This window comes from Falco punctatus (genome assembly GCF_963210335.1).
Source record: "Falco punctatus genome assembly, chromosome: 7".
NCBI lineage: Eukaryota > Metazoa > Chordata > Aves > Falconiformes > Falconidae > Falco > Falco punctatus.
Genome location: NC_137587.1, coordinates 15,371,763 through 15,398,758, shown reverse-complemented (window position 1 = coordinate 15,398,758; position 26,996 = coordinate 15,371,763). Strand labels below are relative to the sequence as shown.

The 26,996-nt window shown below is 34.6% G+C and overlaps 1 protein-coding gene across 3 annotated transcripts in view; it reads right to left on the bottom strand.

The window, feature by feature from the left end:
* NOVA1 (NOVA alternative splicing regulator 1) overlaps nt 1-26,996 on the bottom strand; it is a 166,082-nt gene that overhangs the window by 6,485 nt on the left and 132,601 nt on the right. For all 3 annotated transcript variants that reach the window (XM_080395496.1, XM_080395497.1, XM_080395498.1), the window contains one exon: nt 1-866. This exon is cut by the window's left edge and continues 6,485 nt beyond it. In XM_080395496.1, coding sequence (XP_080251622.1) covers nt 1-866 — 866 coding nt within the window. The remainder of the gene's footprint in view (nt 867-26,996) is intronic.

The following is a 26,996-nucleotide window of genomic DNA, read 5'->3' as shown; positions in this document are numbered from 1 at the left end:
TCTCCCTTTTTAGAGATCTGTATCCTTGCACCAGTCAACTCCTGGTATTCAACTAATGTTTTCCCTCCTTTTCCAAGTATTGCACCAACTAAGTTTTCTGGCACTGCTATTTCAACTACATCCTTTGATCCATCTGTGGATTTTTCTGTTCCTAGGATGGCACTGGCAGCTAGGGGAGAAGCAGCTCCAAAATATCCATTGGTTGCAGCAGTAGCAGCAGCCAGGCTACCTAATGCAAATGTCCCCGCCGTACCACCAGCAGTGCTGCCACTGGCTGAGGCTTCACTCGCATAGGTGGCCAACAAATTGGCTGCTGCTGCTGCTGGGTTGGCACTGGCAGCTGCTGCAGCCAAAGCCCCTGTAGCTGCTGCCTGACTGAGGCCTAAACCTAATGTGTTGAGATTATATCCATAGCTGGCTAATGTATTAAGTGCAGAGGTGATGGCCACCAGGTCATTGCCTGTGAAGCCAGATAAAACTGCTGGAAAGGCTGCCACTCCAGCAAGGTTAGCATGTCCTAATAGCCCTGCAGCAGCTGCAGCAGTTGGTAACACTTCAGCAGTGTTTGCATAAGGAGATCCGGTTGGATTGGAATTGGCCACTGGACCTGTGACATTGGCATAACTGATATTGAGACAGCTGCCACTCTGTGGATCCTCTTGTATCTTCTGGATGATAAGTTCAACAGCTTTTCGGTTTTGTTCAGGTTCTCCACTCACAGTGACAACCCTCTCTTGCAAGTTGATCCCATCAGGTTTCTGGGAAAGCTGCACCCAAGCCCCTGACTGCTCCATTATAGCCTTCACTGTAGCACCTCCCTTCCCTATTATCAGACCTGCTGTGCTGTTGGGAACTATAATCTTTACCTGTAATTAAAAAAAATATATATAAATAATACTTCTGCTTTTTGCATGAACACTATAATATTTTGCTACCCTATAAAAGGAAGGAAAAGAATGAAGCAAGTTAGTTACCATGTTTTTCAAAGAAAAGGTTAAAAAAGTATTTTAAAAATGCAGTACATTAAAAAACGTGATGAGCTGTATTTTTAAAATGTACAATACAAAGAATAAAAGATAAAGTAACAGGAAAACCATCTTTATCATTCTCCCACAGAATATACTGCTTTCAGCATAGTACATTTCAGACCAACAGATTAAGCAAATGCAGGTATTATGCTTGTACGGAAAGACTGTCTTAGATTGTATCAAAGTGAGTGTTCTCATCTGATTCCTCTTTCCAGGCTAACGTAGCAAAGCAACTTCTTAGACAAAATGTGTCTGAAATTCATTGCCTTCCCTTAAAACATCTATAGTAACAATAATTAAAAAAACCCACTTGGTTGAAGCAAATATGGTATAGCACGGAGAGATAAAATAGTTGGTCTTGAACAGGACATGATCTTGATTGTTCAAACTGTCATCCACATTCAGTATACAGAAATTCATCATGTGCTACAGTATCTTACTATTCAGCCTATGGAAATGAAGTGCAGCAGGAGAGAATATCTAAATGCTGTAGATTTTGAAAGAATAAAATCTGGCACTTGTACATCTTAAAAATTTTATAAAACTGTCTTCAAACAAAGGGTATTTGCCTGTAAATCCTACCTTTCCTCCTGTTTAAACAAGTTTCAAACTGATGCAACCTCATTAATGTAAAAAATTTATTTCTTATTGATTTATTGCTGAGTGAAGAATGACACCCAAGGCAAAAATTCAGTATTTATACATAATTTTTCATAGCATCTTTAGATACACATTTCACAATTGTGTCTCAAAGTTTAATGTACAATCTGTTTCATGATACTGAATTAATATAAAGTTTTATCTCACAAAAATACATTAGCATATTGATATCCATTCATCCAGGTTTTGTGGAGCATATATGTAGGGGTAACGCTTTTCAATTTGTCAATCCTTTCACCAAAATGCTACCTAAAATTTCAGCAACAAGTCAATACAAAATACAATTAAAATGTTATTACTAACATTCTCATTTTACTGCCTTGTTATAAACAAACTTGTTACAAATAAAAATGCATGCCCTATAAATAAGCTTTTTCTAGTCTTACCCATTTTAGAAATTTCCAGTTGTTATGATAGCATCAAAATAAAATCTTTGAAAATTCAGCATACTATAAAGTCGAGAAACATTTCTATTTTTCAGTTATAAAATATGTAAATTAAAAATTGTAACATACCATATTGTATTTTGCACTGAATTGTTTTACAGCATATATAGATTTTTTAATTTCTTTAAAATTTCATTCATATTCATTGACATGAAAACAAAAGGTTTCTATGGAATAAATAAAAAAAATATTAGATGCTGACTTATTCTAAAGGTAACACAGAGGTATGGTATTGAAAAAACATTTAGATCACCCATATACTAATTAATCCTATAAACCCATAAACATCTTAATATGTGTATATACTTATATACATACTTGTATGTATATACACACACACAAAAACTTTTTTTTTGGAAGTATTTATAGACATACTCATTTTTTAAGTCAGGACACCTCAGTCTTTGAAAAACATAGTCCGAATTAATTGGCAATTGTTGAGGTGCACTTTTTTAGTTTTCCTATTAGAAGAAGGAGGAAACCACTCAGATTTGATTTGTCATTTAGGACCTAAATACAAAATGTATTAACTGATTGCTAAATATAAGGAATGTTCAGTTTTTTTAAATAAATAAATAAATAAATAAATGGGTTTGTTTGTTTCATTGGTTTATTTTTTTTAATCAACACTCCAAAAATGTGAAGTTGTATAAAAATAGTCACCCAGGAAAACTCAATGAAACTGCAAATCTTTTATTGCATGGCACAGTTTTAATGATAATAGTTTTGTGCCACATACTATAGAAAACATTTACCTAACTGATTTAAGCCATAGCAATAATTTCTTTGGGAGATTTTGACAACTGTGATTTGCCAGATCCTGCATGGTTTCATAATCCGTGTGCACAGTTCTGACCACAAGCGCTTATTTAAGTTTAAGAAAAGAACCTAAGGAGGTATGGAAATACACTCTCACAACCATACATGTGGTTGCAGAAGTATCTAGAATATTTACTTTCAGGGCAGCATCATAGCACATATAATATCACAGCTACACATGCAACATGAAACAATTGTAATATGGCTAGGATTACTGTAAAGGACTGGCATAGTACAATAAAATGATGGTTTAATTCAGCCAAAAGAAATAAGAAGGAAATGTCTGTATGCAAGAAGAAAAATTTCCTCAATAAGAAATCACTATTTTTCTCACTTGACATCACAAAAATTTGTTTGGTTCACCACTAACAGCTCTGGTTGTTCAACAAAATTATCTGTCTAGTCAGAGGAAAGAATTATCTCCTCCTACATACCCATCCACTCCCACCTTCTGCAGAAATGTTTGTGTACTCAGCCATACAAACAACATGCAAATTATGATGCATTTTGGAAAATAAATTTGGATTTGTTGGATTGATATGTTATATGTTTGTCTGCTTCTGAAATAACTAAAAATACCCTTTTCTATCTATTTTAGAAACATCAGATTGTGTGTTTTAACTGACAACTCTCTTAAATTGTTTTAGTATAGGAACATACCACTAACATCCTTTCAAACACAACTCCTGCCAGGTGACTATTTCACCTATTAACATATAAACATCTTCTAAAAATATACATGCATAAAAAAAAAAAATCAGACAATATGCACGAGCTGTTTTATACTCAGGTATCACAGAAAAGATATATTCCAATCAAAATTCAGTTTTAACACAACATAAATACATCTGTATGCATTTTGCTTAAAACACATGTAAAATCCTGCTCTTCATGAAATGAATGGCAACAGCTGCACTATTTTGAGATATTTGATTGTAACATTCCTGTATTTGTGTCAACTGATAGAAAATGTTATTCAAAAATGGAAATAATTAAAAACCAAAACATATTTAGGAATAGATCTTTTTAGGATGTATTAATCTTGCTATCAATTTGTAATTCTCCATCTGTTCCCTGCATTCACTTGATTTTTTCTGGTTTATATATTGGAATATCAACTCTTTATGGCAAGCATTGGTTGTGTGTACACTAATACAATATCTAACATATTAGGCCACAGCCCTCTAAGGCACCAGTACAAATGAAATAATGCAAATATAATAATTATTTTTTTGTCTGTTGAAGCCTAAAATCCATAAGTTCATTTAAGTTACAAGGTATAAAATGATACCACAAAATTCTTGGTCTCAACTCCAGTTATACAAACATAAACTGAAAAAGCAAAGATTATCTATTTGGTTTTGTTACCTGCACAACCACCATTTTTCAAAGTACTTAATTAACTCCCTGTCTGTCAGGGAAATCGGACAGTGCTCTTTCTTCCCTTTTACAGATAAGAAGTTCAGATAGTGACTTGGATGCAGAAGAAAGAAATCTAACTACTACCCAAAATAAGTGCTCTGAGCTATCCAGTAAAGGCAGCTTTGACTATGCAAGAAGGTTTAGCTTTCCAAGCTTGTGTGTATGCTCCTGGCTATATTGAAGTTTGTGCTGTAAAAAGAAGAGCATCTAAAGCAATTATGAACATAAGCTTAAAATACATATGCAATTTAATTTTTTTCAAATGCTATAGGAAGAAAGAAAGTAACTCAACCTTTACCTCATGCCAAATAGATTTTATAAAAAAACCAAGGATTCCAATTGTGACATTTGCTTACTCATAAAGCAAATTAATTACATCCACAGGCATCACTCTCATCATATTTGTGTTAACATAAGCAAGTTCAATATCAGGCTCACCAGGTATAATACTTCTCCCCTGAAAAAGAATCAAACTATAACAAAAATAAAAGAAACAAAGTAATGTCACTGCATCTGTTTTCACTAATACATTATTATATATTTAAAAGCCTTGACAAAGGTGCAACAGCCCAAGAAACTGTGGTGCTTAAGAAAGGCTTAAAACGGAGAGCAGCTTGTTGGCCCCAGTGCCCAACAAAGTCAGCAAAGATCTGACAAAACTCTCCACCTCAGAGGAGGTTGCTCGGTACTTAAGGAACCTCAGCCATTATGTCCAGAGGACACAATTCAAATAGCTTTAACTTAGCATTAGTGGCTCACATTCACTCTTGCATGCTGCAAAATTCTAGACTCCTGTATCAGCTAATTCTCTAATCCTTTTCCATTTATTGACAACCCACTTGCATAACCCCACGCTGCATTCACCTACCACATCAGCATTGCCTAAAAGTGCTCTGATTTACCAAACTGAAAGTCCTGGCTCAGTCCTGGGAGCTGAATAACATCTACTGCGGAATGCCAGATGTTCAGTGATTATGCTATGCCACTTCTCTTCCCCTCCCTTATGCTGCAAGGAGATAATCTGCACTGAGCAGCTGTAAGTCCATATCGACCCATGCAAAATACTTCATGCAGAGCAGAACCATGACAAAACCTGCACTGCTACCCACATTAACACCTTATGTCCTGTCTCCCCACTCCTCTCACGTAAACACCTCCAGCTATCTATAGCAGGGGTCCCAGCACTTTCAGTTTTCTGTTGCCTTCTGTTGCCCTCCTCTCTCATCACATGTGCTCTGGTTATATCCTCACTTCTCACAGTTGTTGGAGGTGGGGGATGGTAATCAAACTAGGACCTTATGTGCCACCTACCTTATACAAAGTATTTACCTGGCAAATACAGTAGGAGGGTGAAATACATGCTGACTGGATAGACAGCGAGAATTAGCACTTGATGTGGCTGTGTCAGTTAACAGTAACTGTATGCAAGGAGGCCAAAACCCACAGCTTTAGATTCAAAGCTTCACCTGGTGGTGTGACACATGCCTGCACTAAATTACACCAGAAAAGAAAGTCTCACTGCTGATACAAAACAGCATCAAAACTCAGAAAAAACAAACCAAACAATTTGACAGAATAATTTAATTGCATCATCCTGTGCTTATTCCACCTCACAGATTTGTTTCTGAAGAGGCACAGAGATTAATGAATCAAGGAGGGTTTTTTTTATCTGTTATTCAGCTTTTCAGCTTTCCTTTTTCCTTTTATTTTCACAAGTTTAATTATAACTCATGCCATGAATCTTCTGTAATAGTTGGGTTTTTTCCTTCTATTAAATCTTTCAAGTACTTGGGTAATGTTATTTTATCTTCTCTTAACAGAGAAACACCTTTCCAAAAAAGGTTCCATCTAATCTAACAAATTCGTCCTAATCTCACACAATTCTACATTTTAGTCTCTCTAAAGCAAACCATTGTATACCCTTAAAACTGTATTTAAATTACTATCTTCCATTTTGTCTCTTTTTCTGTCTTCATTGCTCATCAATTACTTTAAACTCTTTAAAACTCCATCTGGGCTGTGGATTCTGTACCTATGAAAATTCCATGCTATTTTAGCTGCTCATTTGACTATAGGCTTGGAGTTGATGAGAGGGTATTCTGAAAGAACAAGTTCCTGTAGAGAGCAGTCAATGGAGAGTAAGAGCCATCTATTATTTCTGTGTGGCAGGCTAAACACACTGCTACAGTAGGCTTGTATCGGTGTGAGTAGTCCCGTGCCAAACATCTTTAAACTGAAGTGGCAGTGTGATGAAAACCTGCGAGAAAAATCACAATCAACAAAAGATGTGATAGAAGTGTACTGGAATGAAGTAGAAAGACAACTAAGTACATTACAGGCAAAATGATGCCTGCATATGCACTTAGAATTTACAGCCAGCCTCTGTTTTATCTGAAAACTCTTGGAAAGTCCCTGGCTTTCTCAATGCCAACTCCATGTTCAAGGCAGGACAAGCTACCAACAGGTCATGAGTCATCCCATGTGTAGAGCAGGCAGAAATACTAGGCTGGTCTGGACAGGCATTTGTCCATGTCAGACTCGGGCTCACACAGCAAATCTCTACTGATTGCACATACATACCCTCAAGGAAGTTTGTGGCATTTCTCTCAGTAATTTCAATAGCTCTGCATTGGGTTCGGTATGTACATATGGTGAAATATGAATTCACTTTTTCAGAGGTGCTGTGCACTGAACAAATTCCTGGTTGCTCAGTCCAAGAGCATACATTCTCTTTGCAGAGAAAATATTTTGAAGGAATAGAGACACCTTCTAATGGTCTGTTTGATGTTTAGTTACAAAAATAAGCAAATATCCATAAAAAAGATGAGTAGTTCTTTGTAAATTTAGCTAGACCATAATGTAAATAGTGTAAATAAACCTAGATCACATATTAGTCTTCATCTTCCCTGATTATGTTTAAATTCTGTAAATGCCATTCCAATTAAATTTCTCTCTTTCTATGAAAGGATAACTAGAACTGAAATATTCTGTGAACAATTGCAATTGGATTATAGGAAGAGATTATCTGCTACTTTGTTCCTCAACGTAATGCACTTTTTTTTTCTAGTCATGCTTGTGTTCCTGAGACTTTCTTCTCATCACAAACAGCACATACACTTTTAATATTTTCTTCATATATTTTACCTGAAAATATTGCAGGATGAATGTCATTTTGCTGTTTCTCTGTGTTGCTGCTTTGTGGTATTTCTGCTCTCATAACTACTGTTTCTTTCAAGTCAAACTTAAATGAATCAATTGAAAAAATAATATTGCAAGTAAGAAGTCTTTCTAAAGTTTAAATCACACTAGATTATTATAAATATAATAAATTAAAATGACAGTGCAAACGGATATTCTAAAACATTTATTTGTATCTGCCAATAGACTGCAGCAGGACTTTGGGCTGATTCCCACTCTACTGTTTATCAACAGTGTTTATTTTGTTCCAGTTCTCAGAACTCCTCTCAGCTGAAGCTGCATTTCTCAAGGGCATTATTTCCTTTTAGTCCTAAAACTATCATGCAGTAGAAACCTAACTTCAGCTTAAATGCTCAGGAATAATTTACATCTGAAATCATGAGACTTACAACCTTGGAACAAAGCTGGAGAAAGATTTACTAGAGGAAAGAATATGTAAGGTTTGGGGTTTGGTTTTTTTTAGCACAAATTGCTGCTTTGGCATAAATCTAGACCATTTTTCAATTAGTATTTTATATTAAAACTTGACTCTTTGGGGGACTGAAAAATGAACCTCCCACTTCTTTAAGTTACTACCTAATTATGTTTCTGCCCACTTTAAAGTATGAACATTAAGATTTTTCTTTCATGCTTTTAAAATATTTTAATATAATACATAATACAAATCCTAACTGTGTTTTGGAATGCAAACTCACAGCAAGGAATTAATAAATCATGTTTAAACAAACAAAAATTATCTGTCTAAGCTTTAGTTGCCATTTGGTCACTAGTGTGTGTGTAGGCTCTAACTCATAATTCTTCTGTCAAAAGCAGTTTTTACTAAATGTGTGCACATGCAAGTTGTGGATGGAGAGAGAATAGCTATTAAAAATTACGTTGTTTATACACGTGGTTGATATATGATATTATCTACTTCTGAACAAAGTATTATTAAGAATTTACACACACATATGCACACACAAAAGTCTATGACTAGTTTGATGACTATCCCTCATGAAAACATGATTCAAAAGTGTGGGAACAGAGAGAACCAAACCTCCATGAATTTTCTATGATACATAGTTTTAATAAGATAGAGAAGAAACTTAACTTTTCTAATTTTTTTCTGTGTAGCGTAAAAACAACATTCCATATTTTATGCATTAATGTTTCATGAGTTTCAAATTACATTTGCAGAGAAGTGCAATGTATTTTGAGGAGCTTCATTTATACTTTTCACTTTTTTTATAATTAAAAAAGAAAATATGACTTGGTTACATGCTGAATTATACAGGAGCAAAAAATCATATTTTTTCACTCAATTGCAGAGTATGTAGTAAACATCGAAAATCAGGCATCTATATTGACTGTGCCATTGTTCAGATGAAACATCTAAGAAAGCAGAAAGCAGGAATACCAACTGCTCTGGCCAGTAAAGTCTGAATGACACTTTCAGTGGAAGTGAAATGTTAACCCTAGCTAAATTCACAATAGTTTCCCCCCCCCCCCCCCCCGCATCTAAAATTTCCTTTTTTTTTCTTTTCCTCATCTAATTCATTACATGCTGTTCTCTGAATACCTGCCAGCATTCCACAGAGTCAAGGATGAGTTTCACAAAAGCATGAATATTTACAGTACTACTGAGTACAGTAATCTGGGATGCTTCTAACTGAAAGACACCATATAATGTAATTCCATAATTGGAATTGCTGAAAAGACATTCCTCATACAAAGTAACGTACAAAAAATGTAAATAATGTACATTATTTTAAAACCAAATATGCCTCGCTGATGGTATCAGGAAAACTCCCGCTCTTTTGCATTACACAGGATCTAACTTACAAACTCAGAGCCCACTCCAGACTCCAAAGTGAACTGATCTTCCTGACTGAAATTGGGGCAAAGGCGGTGTTACTCTTTTTTTATGCCTTCCCAATCACAAAAATTACAGATGTTACATTGGCTCCTCATGGCTGTTAACTCATTGTCCAAAGAAACACCACACTGATTGCTTTCCTGAAAAATCTTCGGGCAAAAGAAGGTAAGAACATAAACAACAAGGACATTTCTGCAGTTCTCAGGAGAATCCTTACAAGGCTGCATCTATCACATTTACATGTACTCCCCAGCAGCAGATCAGCCATAAACTTGTTCGGAATTATATGCTATATTTTAACTAGAAGTCATACATTTGATGAAAGCAATTACTGGGAGAAATCATATGGCTGAAACATACAGACCTGATATGATGTTAATAGCAATTCTTGAATGGCCTAAAAGCACAGACACTTAGGAACCCATTTCCCATTGACTTCAAAGAGGCTGAGGCTTCCAATTTTTTAGGGTTGGTTGTTGTGGGTTTTTTTGAATGGCTGTGGACCTGCAAGTCCAAGAGAAACCTAAGAGTGTTTTGAAATATGCCGTTGACTGGAGTAGAAATTTTCAAGATCAATATGAAATGTTAACACTACAGAACCTCACAGCTACTCAACAGTGCCCATTTTTCAGTATAAACGTTCATAAACGTGGCTAAGATTCACAATGATGTGATTCTAAGACAAATGAAAGCAGCAAATGATATAGTTATGTCACTTAATTAAACTCAGAGGAAAGGACAGCCAACAGAAATGCGCAAAGGGACTTGCCACTACTATGTCAATGACACTTTTCATTGAGGCTGACTAGAACTTTAAAGCACATAAAAGCTTAGAACAGGATATTAGAAATGCATTGAGATATTCATCCTCTGACATGGCTTGCCAGATTATAGCATTATTTTAACAGCATATTGTTATGGTTTAACCCCAGCCTGCAACTAAGTACCACACAGCTGCTTACTCACTTCCCAAGTGATCCCACCACTCCCAGCGGGATGGGGAGAAGACCTTGAGGGGGGGAGATTGAGATAAGAAAGGCATAAACATAAAAACCCCAAACAAACCAAAAACGCCTACCAAAAATATCAATAATAATTCTAATGAAGAGGAGGGGGAGAGAAAGGAATAAAATCCAAGAAAAACAAATGATGCACAATACACTTGCTTATCACCCACTGACCGAAGCCCAGACAGTCCTTTAGCAGCAAGCAGTCCCTCCCAGATAACTTCCTCAGTTTATATACTGAGCGTGACGTTCCATGGTACGGAATATCCCTTCGGCTGGTTTGGGTCACCTGCCCTGGCTCTGCTCCCTCCCGGCTTCTGGTGCACCGGCTCACTGGCAGGGCACGGGGAACTGAACAAGTCCTTGACTTAAGACTAAGCCCTACTTAGCAATAACTAAACCATCAGTGTGTTATCAACATTGTTCTCACACTAAATCCAAAACACAGCACTGTACTGGCTACCTTGAAAAAAATTAATTCTATCCAGCTAAAACCAGGACATATACTAAACTTCATCCAAATTAACTTAGGATTCAAATCCAAATTTAAAATCAAAATCACATTTCAGCATTCCAGGTAAGAATGCTCAAAATCAATCTCTGAGAAATAAATTTTTAAATTAATCTATTTATAACATCAATAGGACCAAAAGGATGCTAGCACTTCTTATTTGTTTTCAGATTATCTTTGCTACAGCTGATTTCTACAAGATACGTAGCACATCTATTAAACATTTTTTGGGCAATTCAGAACAAAATCTAAGTTTTCAAGTCTCTAGCATCTACAGGAGGCAGTTTTAAGTGAGAAGCTGTGGACTGGAAAAATGTTAGAGATTGAATGGAGGCAGCAAAAGAAAGTGAACTAGCTTTTACCTAGAATCTGGTAGAACTCGTTATTCTGAACTGAGAAAGGAGGCAGACTCCAAGAATATAAAATTAATACAGAAACAGTACAGTAAAGATCAGAAGGGTATGTAAATTATCATTAAAAATATATTTCTATTTCAAAAGAGCTATGGCAATATAAACCACCCTTCATCATTTACTAACAGTTGTCACGTAGAAATTCAGAAATTCTTTAGACATCTTCTGTGTTAGATATGGTGATAAATTCTGCTAAACACACTTTGGTTTTGACTGCTGGCTGATATTAAACATTTAGACTTTAATCACTTCAGTTCATCACAGCTACTAAGAGTTTAGAATCACATACCAGTTGTTTCTTCCGATTCTTGCTTGGACTTTGTACATATAGGGATAAAATATTACTGCTAAAATTAACCAGTGGGTATAAGTATATAGCCAATCATTAGTTGTTGCTCTAATAACAATTAAAAAATCCTATACTTTGATTTTTTTTTAACATTGAAGAGTTTAATCAATGCAACTTTTAACTGAGCTTAACAATTATTTCTTTGCGAGAGAGGACACTTATAGGAAATTACTAAGATAATTTTGAAAGTAACTGCTTAAAAGCTGTGAATTGCAATCCCATCAAGGAGGAAGACAGTCTCTGGGATAAAAATTAAAGCCCAAGATGGGATGGAAAGAGAAGAAGGAGGAGGATGATTAGTGGAAACTAGGGAGATGAGTGAATGTACTCCAGCTGCCATACACAACGCAGCACTGCTGGAAAAGCACGTGGCTAAGGTAAAGTTCAGCCAGTCACTGCTGTATAAAATACAAAAAAAAAAAAAAAAAAAAAAAAAAAAAAGTTTGGTACTACTGATCCACTTCAATCTCATCAGTATTTTACTAGACACCACATTATAAAAAGGAGGGGGTTATACTACTTTTGGTGCCTAAAACATCTATCATTTACCAAGCATTTCAATTCTGCCCTGCACAATAAAAAAACCTGTATAATTACACTCGTACATCCTTCAATATTCATCTAAGTTCCTTTTACCTTTACTGTACTCAAATAGTGTCAATATTTTTCTTAACTCTTACCTAGGGAGGATATTATTATCTCTGCATTAGTGTCTATAATATGGTAGGTATACATTTAAACACAGACTTCTCTCATGAAACCATCCATAATTCTGTTGCTGAGCACTGGTCAGTGGAAGGACTTGATTTCTCAGATATAAACTGGTTCCCTGGCATGGAAATTATTATTGGTATAGTGCTTGACATCTAGAACTGGATTTTCAATTAAGCAGGAAATTTGTTTCAAAAGAACTGAATTTATGGTCAGAGGGAGACAGTTAGCAATGGAGAAAAAAAAAAAAGAAAAAAAAAAAGGTACGGTACTTTCTTTTCCAGGACTTCTCAGGACTCTAGACATATTATTTTCTATGAAAAAGGAACTAACAATAATTTTTACAAAATGCATACTTAAAGTTAGAGCCCTAGATGCTTATGCAGATATTTTAGTCCACAAAGCATGCTTGCATGTTCAGCAAACCCAATAACCAATTTATTTAGATTTAAAAAGTCCTAAATTCAAATACTCATGTAAGAAACTCCAAATTATTATATTCTTTGCCAATACCAAATTAAAGCTGTATGTTCATGTCCTTTTTCTTGAATGTCTCCTTAATAATCTTGTAATGAAGAATTTGTGAATATATCAGGGATATAATTACTCTGTAAAAACTTACTACTTCTCATCAAAGTCCATTATTGCAAACAATTTAACATGAAAAAGAAGAGTGGAAGGTACCTTGTCAGGTCCAATCACTAAACTACAATGACAAAATATTTTCCTAAGAATAATATAAATAAAAATTTTCTCATGAGTTATTTACTTGATTTCGTAAACGCCAGCTTTCCCTGAACACATAATGAGATGGTAGAGCCAAGCAGATTTTTAACACTCATAAAAAAGCAGAAGATTTTTAACACTCATAACACCTAGCTAGGCACACAACTGAAAAAAAAAGAAAATAAACCACAAACCCAACAAAAAAATCAAGAAAGGAAAGTCCTTCTTACCATTCCCACTGACATAAGATTTGATGCAAAAGCTTAGAGAAATGTAGATACACGAAGTAAATCCCAAACCACCTGAACATATGACTATTATATACTTTTACATATATATACACACACACACACAGAGACACTTCTGTACTATACATATATACTTCTATATGCAAGTCCATAATACTTTATTACTTTATAAGGAGAAGCAGTTCTATTGCATTTAGTATCTAGCGAACAGCTTCAGCTCAGTTAGAGAGTACAGAAGCTACTTATTTGGCAGTGCCTCTTTAAAATAGTTTGTTTGCAATTCAGCTGATTCTAAAAACAATAAGGAAAACCAAAAGCAAATGAGTCCATATGGAAGACATGCACATATTCCTACTCTATACAGACACAATGAATGGAGTCGTCCCTTCCCTCCAGGCACATCATGGCTTAGAATCTCACAGCTGCAATCATGTCAGACATGAGTGGGCTTATGCACAAAAACAAATGAAAGCTCGAAACATTTCAAGATCATGGAATAATAATAATAATAAAAAAACCCACAACCAAAACAAAACCAACACAACCACTCTTACAGAATTATTTCAAGAGGTTACCCAACCTTTCTTTGAAACTGAATTTCTGCTCTTAATGATATTAAGTAATTTAAATAATTTTATCTTTTACCTAAGTGATATCTTTTGTATTCAGCCTGTATTTAGCTACACACATAAAGATAAGAAAAGACAGAACAGGGAATTTTTAATGGTGTATCTTGACCTAACATGGCACCAGTTTTGCAAGGCTCTTTACTCCAGGATCGCAGAATTGTAAGGTAAAATGAAAGATAAAGCTATATCATCAACCAATACATATAAAGTAAACATGGTGGAACGATAAATTAATTGCTCAAATTGTAACTGTAATCAACGTGGCAAGCAGCAACCAACAAAGATTACAGAAGATGAATGTACTGTGTCTAAACGAACACCTTTGAGTTTTCACAGCCATAAAATAAAATAATAATAAACCTTAACATCCCCTTCTGCATTATTTGAATTAAAATCCTGGGGCAATTATTCTGTTCTCCATTCTTCTCGGCAACAGAAGGAAGGGGAGATACACGTATTAAAATCCTTGCGGTAACCCCATTAATGTCTCAGCTGAGTGAAAATAACAGCGTATTTATTCATGTTCTGACCTACAAACTGTTCTGTATAGCTTCATGTTTTTCACTATACAAATGGTGAAAAACTGCAAGAAATTTGGCTTACGCAAAATGCATCTAGTCTCTTTAGATGAACTATCCAGATGAACGGTATCAAGGGCTATGGCTCCCTTGCACCCCTGGCTTTGCAGAAGATGACCAGCAGCAGAGGCTTGATCCTTTCTGTATTGACTGTTGCTTAACTATTAAAAAATAATTTTGTATAGCAAGAACTACTCAATGGAACTCTCAGGGAGGCTATCTCACAGACGTCATTTGCAAATTGTTTTCAAATGAGAAAGGAAGTAAAGGACAGTTAGAGATAAAACATTTAAATAACCATATCTCTTCTAAGTCATAAAAAAAAATAGTAATTACCAGAAACTTTTATTAGAAAAGGGATGTAGTTTCACTAATGGGTGGATGTCTTCAAACTTAATAAGCACTACTACAGGACTCCATAGCCCTCTAATGTTAATAGAGTCTTCTGACAAGTCAATTCAAACCCTTCCTCTCAGAGCCTGACATTATGTCTCTGACAAGGATCAGAGAACAGAACACATGAACATCAAGCTTCTGGTCTCAGGAAGTATATCAATAACTACAACTAAGTTAAGTGGCTGGTTTAGAACTTAAAATTCACCCAAGTTGATTCATATGTATACGTTTCATTTATATGTATATCTTCTTTCTGGTTTAGCCTTTCGTAAATGTGTAGTTGCACATTTTTAATCAAGATAGCCACAAGGAGATAGTAACTACTACTGGAAGAGAAAAAGAACACTGGAACAAGTGGAAGGAATGACAGAAATTAGGAAGTATTTGAGTAAACAAAAAGATTGATAGGTGCTAACACAAGCCAGTTATGAAAGTCAACCTAGATTTTCAGAAGAAGCTGTAATTACAAGAGACAACTGAAGGTACAATTGCATCCTCCCTATTAAACACAAAGATCATGGATTTAGATCATACTCAAATTTAGTTCAGTGGGGAAAATATTTATTTATTATTAAACCACATATTTGCAAAAGATATTGTTTCCATACATCTGTACTCTGGGTAATATTGCTCATACAATGGGAATCTGTGGAGCCATATCTCATTACGGAAAACTACCTATAAAAAAGAAACAATCTTATTTTTATATATATATAAAATAATCAGCAACGTAAAATTTAATTAAACATCACAAAAGCTAGGCAGAGGCAATACTTGAATATAGATAACTTGCACATATTAATAATTTTGGCTAGATAATCAGCTCATATAAATGTTCATATGGGGAAAAAAAAGACTCCTTATACAAACTAAAGCTGTGTGGCAAAAATGTTATATATGGCTGTATTTACACATATACATCACACATTTTTATACCTATATTACCTATGTGTAATTCTGTGTGTGCATTAACTTGGAAAAATACCTTTCCAAGAATAAACCTGGAGTCAGCATCCTCATAAATAGGATTTAAATCTTTTTAAAGATACACTGAAAAAGAATTTGCATCTAACTGTTGCCCTGGTCTCAACTCCTACGCACACTATATACATATTCTTCATCTTCCAAGGATTACAATTTCTTTTTATTTTGAGAGAAAAGATACTGACAAATACAAAAATAAAAATGAAAAAGCTGTCTCAAAAATAGATAAAATGAAAAAATGAGGAAATCAACAGATTTACTAACCAGTTTTTATTTCATAATACATTTGTCCCTTTCTTTTTTTAACAAATGTTTACTATGAATCTTGAATGTTACTCATTTTAGACAGAGCTCAATAAAAGCATTATAATCTCAGAAAGTTTACATAAAACTGCACACAATCTGAATTATAGTTTGTATTAATATTACTATGCAATATTATTGCTAACAGTTATTTTTATTTTACATTTCAACAGTAAAAATAATTTATATTTCAAATGAAAATATTCTTTCATTAATTTTGGAATGACAAAGTGATCTTGGTGATGTTAAAAACCACTAATTTTGCCGAGCCCTCTGATATTCAGCTTGACAAGTTTGTACTCTTTTCTTTCACTTTTATTGATTTATTTTTCTTACCATGAAAATAAAATGCAGACAGGTCAGAAACAAAGGCTTTCTGTCTTAGTAGTGTAAATGGTAGGACAATTAGTAAAAATTTGTTATTTTACAACACATATATTCAGTTAACTTGTTGTCACTACCTATATCATATTTAAGTAATTCCATTTTGGTTTGATGGCAGATGCTGGATAGTACACAGGCTATGGAATATAATTACATTTATGAAATATCTGCTGTGAAAATAACTTTTGTAGTTAAGTCATTGTACAGCTTATGTTGTGTAACTAGACTCCTTAATAAAAATAAACCTATAAGAAAGGCATCTTTATATTCAACCATATTTTTATGCTAAACCATACATGGACTATTTGCATTAGTAATATCTAAATCAAATTCTTAAATTCAGATTTTAAAGTAGAACTTTCATCCCATCAGAGTTGTAATCTCCTCTTATTATCCTCATTCATGAGTTCCTGTTAATGTGAGATAGGCATAACGTACAATTTACTTAGAAATTGCATGCAGTAAAGACAACCCTTGGTGTATACATACACGTTGTGTACAGCCAATCAGTCTTTAATGTAAATGTTAAAGTGCAGCATTAATTATCTAATTATTTTGACATAATTAAAGCATGAATTTATATAAAGCAGCCTCTTAAATGCTCAGATACAGGTGAAATATAACCTGTGAAATAACTTTAACAGCTATGTTATTTCCATCTGTTTCTAAACCTGAATGTGATAATACTGGTTCTAGACTATATTTACACAGTTATTTTACTAAACATTTTAAATATATTATGGAAAATAAATATTCTGCAAAGATCTGCTTATCTTTTGACTTGAATTATTTTTTTCTGCATCACTTAATTATTATACATGACCACTGGTTTGCAGAAGATCTGGAGGAATTCTATTTTGCTTCAGTACTCTTTCCTAAAGAATGTCATTAATCACAGTTTAATCCATTTCATAAACCAGTTTTATTGCTTAAAGCAGTAACACTTTAAAAGATCTTACATGAAGACTACATTTCAGTATCTCATGGATGGGGGCAGCTGTTAATTTATGACAATTATTAGCATTACTATTAAGAGAAAAAGTGGATCAAAATTTTTACTGCATTTATGTTTTGGTTAAGTGAACAATAAAAATAACGATTCAAAGCTGAGAAGCATGGAGATCATATTAGGTCATTAGAAACATGAAATAATTTACATTGCAGAACAACTGCCAAACTACAGGCTTTCAGAAACTTTAAAGAAATAGAAATTTAAAACATACTTTTCTAATCCCATCCAGATCACAGGTGCAAGTTGAAGTCAATTAATAATTTGTCATGTATAAATTATTACTGTTTAATAATATGAAAAAGAAAGAGAAAGAGAAAAAAAAAAAAGAAAAAAAAAAGAAAGACTCTGATCTCTAAGGCTGGAGGTGCCATTTGAGAAGCAGGGGAAAACAGGTCAAGCAGCCAGCAGGCACTCTGTGCAGCAGGACAAATACTCTTCAAGACTACAGACTGCAAAGATTCAAATGTAAATCACTGGGAGGTAACACAGCAGCAGACTCGGCCCCTGGGCATTTCTAAGGATGCTTATTAGAGCCTATGGTCAGGATCTTCCCACTGATCCACTACTTGCAAATTATGCCTCTGAATAACTGTTATTACCTGTAGGGAGTTTTATTTATTTTCAGGGGAAAAAACCCCAACAAACTAAAAAACCACAACAACAAACCAACCCAAGCCGCTTCCCCCCCACCCTCCTCCACCAACCCAAAACCAACACATGTCAAAATGACCACAAGGACAAAACTAGGGGAAGATAACACTTCTAAATAAGATGCAGCTACATATTGTTTTGACTGTAGGGTAAAGGTATTGACTATGTTAAGTCTGGGATGCTATGCTACAGGCAACAAATGCACCTTATCTCTGGAAAAGAAAAAACCTCCCACCTCTTATTGCCTACAGTGCAACAAGTCAACCAGGTTCTTTCACTGACTTGTATATGAAGAGCACTCCCTTCTCACTCGAATCAGGCAGATATACCTATTTTAATTGGTGGGTTTGTCTCATTTCTCTATGACCTCTGACCACCTGACAAACTCTCAAAGCTTGCAAAAGGCAGACGATGCACCCGTGCAGAGCCCGCAGGAAAGCGCAGGGCACTGTTGCACTGTTCCTACAGCCAATGAAAGTGATAATGTTTCAGATGGCACAAAGGAAATATTAACTAACATCTGCCCAAAGCAGGATCTTCTAGGGCTAGGCCTAACCATGCCTCAGTCGACTTACCTCTGACATGTCAGAAAAATATGCTATTGCCTTTTCTACCTTATAGTCTGTGCTGTGCAGGATCTGTCCTGGTGTAACAGTAAGCTCCGTAACCTCAACATTTCTTTCCACGTTCTCATATAACTCTTGATCACATAAACTCTGAACTCCCTAAGAGCTGCTATGTTACATTCTGAACAGTTGAAAATTTAGAGGCTAACCTTCATGTGACTGATACCGTACACAGCAGAAAAAAGCAATAAAGACATCCAGCTCTGCATTCTGCAAATTGCTCTGACATTCTCTTTTCTCTGGGTTGTTCAAACAGCAAAGAGCACTCTAAGTGACGCTGTGCCTGTATACCTTAGAAGATGGTTGGCTTTTTCTCCCGATGCTAGTTCTGAATGAAAATGTATGTCACCAAACCTGACTATTAAACACCCAATGTCAAAGACAATCTTGGATACAGCACAGTTACATGCTGCCAACTTTCACTCTAACTTACATGGGACAGATTTTGAATGTGGAAATATCTGGCACTTTATAACATGATATTTAGTTTCATTTTGTATTGATAAAAGAAGTATGCTTAAAACAGCTGGAAAACAGAAGATGGGAAAAAATAAACACCCCTTTGCACAGGACATTTGAAGACCCCTACCATATTTTAACAAAGAGAAGAATGTGTATTCTCCAACTTTTATGGGTTTAATGATCCTTCTTCGTAAGCAGATAGGACCTTTTCTTAGTACAAGGACATGGACAAATGCCAAAACCTACATATCATATTTACAAATATCCTAAAATGAAAGAACAAGATCTTCAATTACAGTGCAAGATTTTTTTTAACTCTTAAACAACTTGAAGACATCCATGTTAGTCTAAAGCAAAATCCATTCAATCCAAATAACACTGTCTTCTTACATGTTCACTCCAAAATATTTTAAAGTGAATTAACCCCACAAAAATAATAAGTGTACAGGAAAGTGTAGCAAATTTTCTCCCAAATCTCAGCATGTTCACAGAAGTAATATTGATTTAAAAGGAAATTAATGAGATCAAAAGTAGGCTTCATTAAAGTCACACTACAGTAAAATTTATGTTTTCTAAATCATCTTAGTATGTTTCCAAAACTCTTTTAGTCCCTTCCTTTAACATGTTTTAAACTAATGGCTAAACTAAGGATTAAAACCAGTAATAAGCTAAGTCTTCATAAATCCGTAACAGGGGTGACCATGTAATATCTTGTTAGAAGCTGGTTTTTTACATAAACAAGTTAGTTTGTCCCTTTGTTTTCTCTTTTTTTTTCAAGCTTTAACTTCATATGCGATTTTTGTTTTGTCCCTATTTATATCTATAGGGGAAAAAACAGACAAAAAATATAACATCCAGGTAGACTTCAAAACATGAGGAGAAATTGATTTAAGACATTTATCCATTTTAATAGAAAAGGAAAAGCAATGCTGTCCATTATGCTGAGGAAAGTATACCTTTCTGAAGAGGGGATGGAATAGGAAGCCAAGTGATTCTAATTCTTTTCAAGCATAAAATCAAAACAAGATACACGAACATGGAAGCATGTTTTTACTGACAGGACTGCAACTGGCAGATCATTCATGACATCCTATGAATGATATGCCAGTAGTATTCAGAGACTTAGCAGTGAGAAGCTACGTCTTTCCCCATGTCTCATGAATGCTCCTGACAGCATTTCCCCTACATTTAAGGCAGGAACGATGAACAGTGAACCCTAAAATTGCTATGTGGTGGGAGAGAGGAGAAGAAAGGAAACACATAAATTCAATATAAAGGAATATGAACACAAATAATTACCTACACAGTTGTCCAAAGGGGAAAAACTCAGACAATAAGAAAGAGTAAAAAAAACCCCCAAACTGATTTGCATATAAGATTTTTAAAATTGTTATTTAAAAGTTTTTATAGTATCTAATATATATATATATATATTAAGGAGACAATGCAAACAAAATTGCTGATCTCAGTTACTGCAAAATATTGGGAAAAAGCAGTCAAAGAACAAAAGAAATATAAAATGAATGTATTAAACCTGAGAACCAGAACAAAATGTCTTTGGTCAGTCTATGGAGTATAGGTTAATTCTGCTTGGAGTTTAGCCATGAAATGAAGCATTTCAGCTGAAGAGCAGCAGCAAAGGTTACCTCTGAAGCACCAGAATCTCTACTGGAGTCCTCTCACTTAAACAGGAGAATAATTCTCCTTAGCCCTTTCCAGCTATATTACCCGAAACATTATTTATTACCTGCTGTCCACAGTGTGCTATAGGCAAATTTTAATCAAAAAAGGAACTGTCTTATTAAATTGAACCAAAACAGTCACTTTACAGAGATATGAATTCACAGTCAATAAAATTATCTACAAATGTGAGATGTAAGATTTTCTCACACTAGAAAAAGAAGTGTTTTTCTAACTAAAGTAAGAACTTTTATTCAAACTTGTTACAACACACAATGTCCAGTGCGAAGTCAAAATTATTACTGCTTATGCCTGACAGCAATAGCAAGAACAGAAAAGAACTCTGAATGTGAAGCTGAATAACTATTAAAACTGAAGATGAAAGTCCTTGCTGAGACTTAACCAAAACGATATGCTATGTTGAGAAATTTTGTGACAAATTTTTCTGTAGATGGCAAGAGTCTACCATAAGTTTGGGAAAAAGTCAGCACTATACAAGGCCTATTTCTTCAACTCCATTCCCCTAAACATCACGAGATTCTTACAGTTATCTTACATTCCTTAATACCACTGCCACTGCCACACCAAACCTGATTTCCTTCTCATGCATCTACTTGTGAATAAAAAATGTTTTTATGCCATAATTACAAGAATATACATGTTTAATATACTAACAATTTATTGTATTTGTGGTCTTCATGTATTTATAATTTTAGAATCTCCTGTACTAAATTCTTTAGTGATGGGTCCATATGAAACCTTGTCTATTAGATGAAGTCTCTTTCATATATTACTTTTGTGCGTGAAACTCAGGTGTCTTCTAGATTTAAATAAAACTGTTGTATTTATCAACGACCAATCTGACAGGTTGAAAAAAGGTCAAATTGTTATCTCACAGAGATCTACCATGGCAAATATTCTGAACAATCAAATTAAAGTAAGAGGGGTTTTAATGCTACAGCACCTTTTATCAGAATGCTAAATAACTTTATATTAACTTTGCTTTTAAATACACAGTAGTGAGATTTGGAAATATCAAGTGATACATCCAGCATCAGTCCAACTGTGACAGACCTAAGAAAACAGATTTTCTCAATACCACTGTAAGAAATGACATTAAAATTAGATTAATATTACAGTTAAAATATCAAAGATAGAAGGTCTTAAAATAACCCTCACATCAAATTGTCCAAGGCAAATAGAGACAGTACCTTTGTGGCCTACGATGGCCATCTAGTATCCTGGGATCATCATTAAAACTCACCATTTGTATTTTAAGATTAATCTACTGATAAAAACCTTTATAATTTGGAAGTTGTACATTATACATATTTTAAAATTCCACGTCCTAATGATAACAGAAGACTAAAACAAAGCTTTCTTTCCTAAAGCTTTCTTCCACCTCCCGCAACAATTACATATTAAATACAAGGGGTGTGAGTTCATATCATGCTTTAGAAGCTGTCAGTATGCTGTACAGTATGCCTCTATTTTCAGATTCTACCTCTTTATCAGGAATGAAAAGATTAAACTTCTGCAAGTCATTTTACAGACAGGGATAGGTCTGTTCTTAGAAGTCAGAAAGAGGGAGAGCATATGAATCAATCAATACAATTTAGAAATATCAATTAATCCCTCAAGCGCTAGTTATATATACACTATTACATCCTACTGCAAGCTATAGGTTTTGCATAAAATAGAGAGACAATGTAAGCCAAAAGTATAAATTTCTAATACCAAGACTGTTAACAGTCACATGCTTGTGCCGCACCTGCTGGGTACAGGCAGTGCCAAGAAAACTGGCTCCATCCCATCATGTAAAAAGGTTGAAAAGTATTATTACAGACACTGCAGCAACCAGATTGACCTAGATATCCTCCAAAAAACTGTAAACTTTGAGGACTGAATGGACAAATTCTACATCTGCACTCCGCAAATTTATATACACTATATTAAATGATAGAACAAGAGTTTCAGGTGCAACCACAAAGAAGCAACATAGAAGGTATAGTTGTAAAAAATGCAAAAGCCATGGGAAAAAATAGTGTGCTTGAAGTAAAAATAAGAAGGTTTATATAGTAAATTAATGTCACAGAGTTTCTGATGATAAATCCTATTATATTACTAAGGTTAAGCCTATCTAAATTATAATGGAAGAGGAAAGGACTCCTACCTATCACTCTCCTGACTCACTTGCAAGTGGGAACATGTGTTTGGCCTTTTATTCTCTTACACTCAGTAGTAAAGGTCAGCAGCAGTATCAATCTCATGGAAAAAGGAAGGACTGGAGAAGGAAACATGCAACGCTTTGCAACTGTATTTATAGGTGTGTATCAAATAGACAAAGGAGAAATACAAAGCTTAGGTTTATAATCAGTTGTGTTTCTCCCTCTAAAATAATAGTAACATCAGTAAAACAGGCAGGTTAAAAATATAATCTTGTAAGCAAAAGAAAATATGTAAACATTTTAATTGTAGAAATACTTGTCTATTGAATGTCACTTAACTGTTAAAATCAGTATTAAAACTTGTACCTTTGCAAGTTACTACACAGGAAAAGCAAGCATGTTTTATATGATGCTTATGGTGTTATTCACCAATTTTGAGGTGAAATTCCCACTTGAAGTGTACTGTGGAAAAGTAAAATTGATTTCTTCCTTCTGGTAAATAGAAGTAAAGATATATTCTGCCAGCTCCAGGGGCATCAGCAGAACAGTTTTATCACTGTAGCTATATGTCTGCCAGTGTTCTGTTATAAACAAAGCTGACAAAGTTCAGGAGGGGGTAACAGAAGCTCTGGGCCTAAAAGTACAAAAGAAAAGTACAGAGTTCTTTTCAGTGATAGGCAGAACGGGGTGGGGAGTTGGGTAGTTATTTGAAATGTCCCTAATTCTATTACCTCTGGTTCTTTTCTTCCTTGGGAAGTCTGCAGTATGTGAATTTTTAATGTGAACAAAGGCCCAAGGAAGTTCTACTGGAAAAATAAACACAACATTTGCAACAATAATATTGACAGAAGTCTATCTTCCTGGAACAAAGCAGTAAAGAAAAAAAAAACCCTCAATGCAGAGGTTTCTGTTGCATCCATGGCAATTCCGTATAATAAAACACATGACAGTTCTGAAGGAACTGTTTTCTTCTACCATATAAGATATTTTAGAGACTATCCTCTTCTCAAGAATGATAAAATGAGTCATTTCACGAACACTAGATTTTTCAAAAAACAACAATTCATCAAAACCTGAAATTGGCATACAAAGGTGTTATGATCTCATCTGAATGGCGGCAGAGTGAGTCACTAGAAGGAAGGCATAACACAAACCAGATTTCCTGCTCAGCTTCCTCTGACCTCTGCTGGCAGAGCTATTTTCCTCTTGTGGTAAAAAGTGTGCCTAGAAATTGTTCTACCCACTATGCAAGCTCTGTCAGGAGCATACAATGGACATGCTTGTACAGCAGGAAGTATCACATCAGGTATGCTCATCAACACACACACCCGACAGCTCTCTAATTGCAAGAACTTATGGGGAGTCCTCCAACCCAGTTTAAAGATTTCAGTCCAACAGCAATCCAGCATTAAGTATTGCCTAGACATTGGTTAATTGCCTTACTAACCTTCAAGATAAAATATCACCTTGTCACGATTGAGATATAGAAAACTGAATGATCTTAAGCGTGATATGCTACTATAGCCACACAATAGGATGTACTGTGCATTTATCTTAAGCCTTCACGCTAAATTTCCTCTCATCCAGTTAAATAAGCTCTTTCCTGTTATCCAAATGTAACAACTTGTGAGAAACCCCACACCTGAACGGTTATTTTTCTGTTGAGAATCATCTTATACAGTCATCTATCAAACCAAACATTTGTTGTTGTTCTCTAATTCTCTCCTGTTGGGTACTTACATGACTACTGACAGGTTTGAGATTACTGTGCTGGAACCTATGTTCGTGTGACAGTCACAGTGCAGATACTTGCCAATACACCGGTGCAGAATGCTAATCACTACTACAGCCTGGGAACGATTGCCAGCTACGTCACTTATCACTAGAATGAAAAGCAAGGCCTTAATTGCCTCGTGTGTTTTGTGCTTCCTGCTGGAATGGCTAGAAACCCCTAGGAAATACTAAGAGGGATAAAATAATTATAAACCAGTAGAAATTTCAAGAGTTAATGATAAAAGGAAGTCCAAAAGTCACTTAAGGAATTCATTACTCTTCTTCATATATACAGTTTTTGATGCTGTTCAAAAGAGACCTTGATTATTTGTATAAAAACTAAATTAAACAGAGCTTACGGATAAAATGCATTAAAAGATGTAATGTGGGATATAGGCAGGATACAAAGCATACATTTCCCTTAGTTTGTACATTCAGCTATATCACTTGACAATATGCTCATAGAACAACTTCCTATAAAAATAAGCAATTTTAGCTATTAAGAAGTCATTTAAAGTTTCTATGCTACACTATAATTTTGATAATTCAAAATTCATAGAACAGATGCAAAGTAGGTACTACTTTGATGCTAATTAAGCAGCATGCTCAAACAGTATTTCCTGTAAATAAAAGCACCTATTCCTTTTTCTCCAAATAGTGATCATCGTGGTAAAGTTATAATAAAAAAAAAAAGTGGGAAAGACGACACAGAAAAGAAAAATAGGAAGAATACTTTTTTAAAATAACTGTGCCTTCGACCTTTTCAAAATCTTCTAATTAAAAGAAACAAAGTACTAAAATTAAGCGAGAGAATAAAAGCTGAACAGAGTGTTCATAAAATATCCCTAGTTGTTGGCAAAGATTTTGTCTTTGTCATTTAATGATGATGAAGCCAAACTGCTGGAATGGGAGCAGGTTGATGAAGAAGGCTTTCAAATTGAAGTGAGGAATATCACAATTTATATTTTTCTTAGTAGTTCCTCTATCTGTACAATTTCTGTCTAGATTTCATTACTTTCTGTATTAGATGTCCCTTTCAACATGTGTTGATCAAAGGCATACCACTTTGATATGCTTGCGTTCTGTTATATGTTAAATTGTTCATACAGCCTGCAAGTTCTAAACAGCTCACAGAATATCAGAGGATCAGTAATTAATAACAATGTTAACTTCCCAGTGAAATCAGCTTGTGAAGAAAATATTTCTGGTATTTGATCTAATTTGTGCAGGATCTGATAGAAGCATTCAGCTAACTTCAATAAACAGATTGTATGTTAAAAACTGTTAGCACATACCAAATAGTTACATTATTTGCACACAAAGTACATTAAATTTAACAGTACATTTAAAAAAATGAATAAGGTATTTATTAAGCATGAATCAGTTCTAAAAAGCATGGTATGAAGTAACTTTAACAATTTGTATAGGGAAGGCAAAAAGATACACAGTATGATGATTTGTGGACATAATGAACTGGACATATTTATTTCCAGTTAAAAGAGAAATAAATTAGTGTAATTAAAATACTGCTAAAACCACAGTCTAATCATTTAAAAATCAGACATGAATTAAACTTACTTAGATGCGTTTTGTATATTTTTAGAGAGACTTGATTTTACTTTATTCTTCACCAATACATTTTCATTTCAAATCTATTTTCTTACTGCATACACTATTTAAATAAGGCCCCTATGTTACCGTCCACAGACACATTTCAAAATTCTTAAAGTAAATAAACAAATAAGTCTGTTTGCCATTCCTAGGTTGATATCCAGCTAATTAAGCATGGTTTCAGAGGTACTTCCATTATAATTTATAAATGATCCAAGAAGTAAATACGTGTGTGCATATATACATATACATACATGTACCAAGAGTTACTCTGTCTACAAACACACCAGCATGTACCCTTGCTATTTATTAATCAAATCAAATTTAAAAAAAAGACTATTTTACA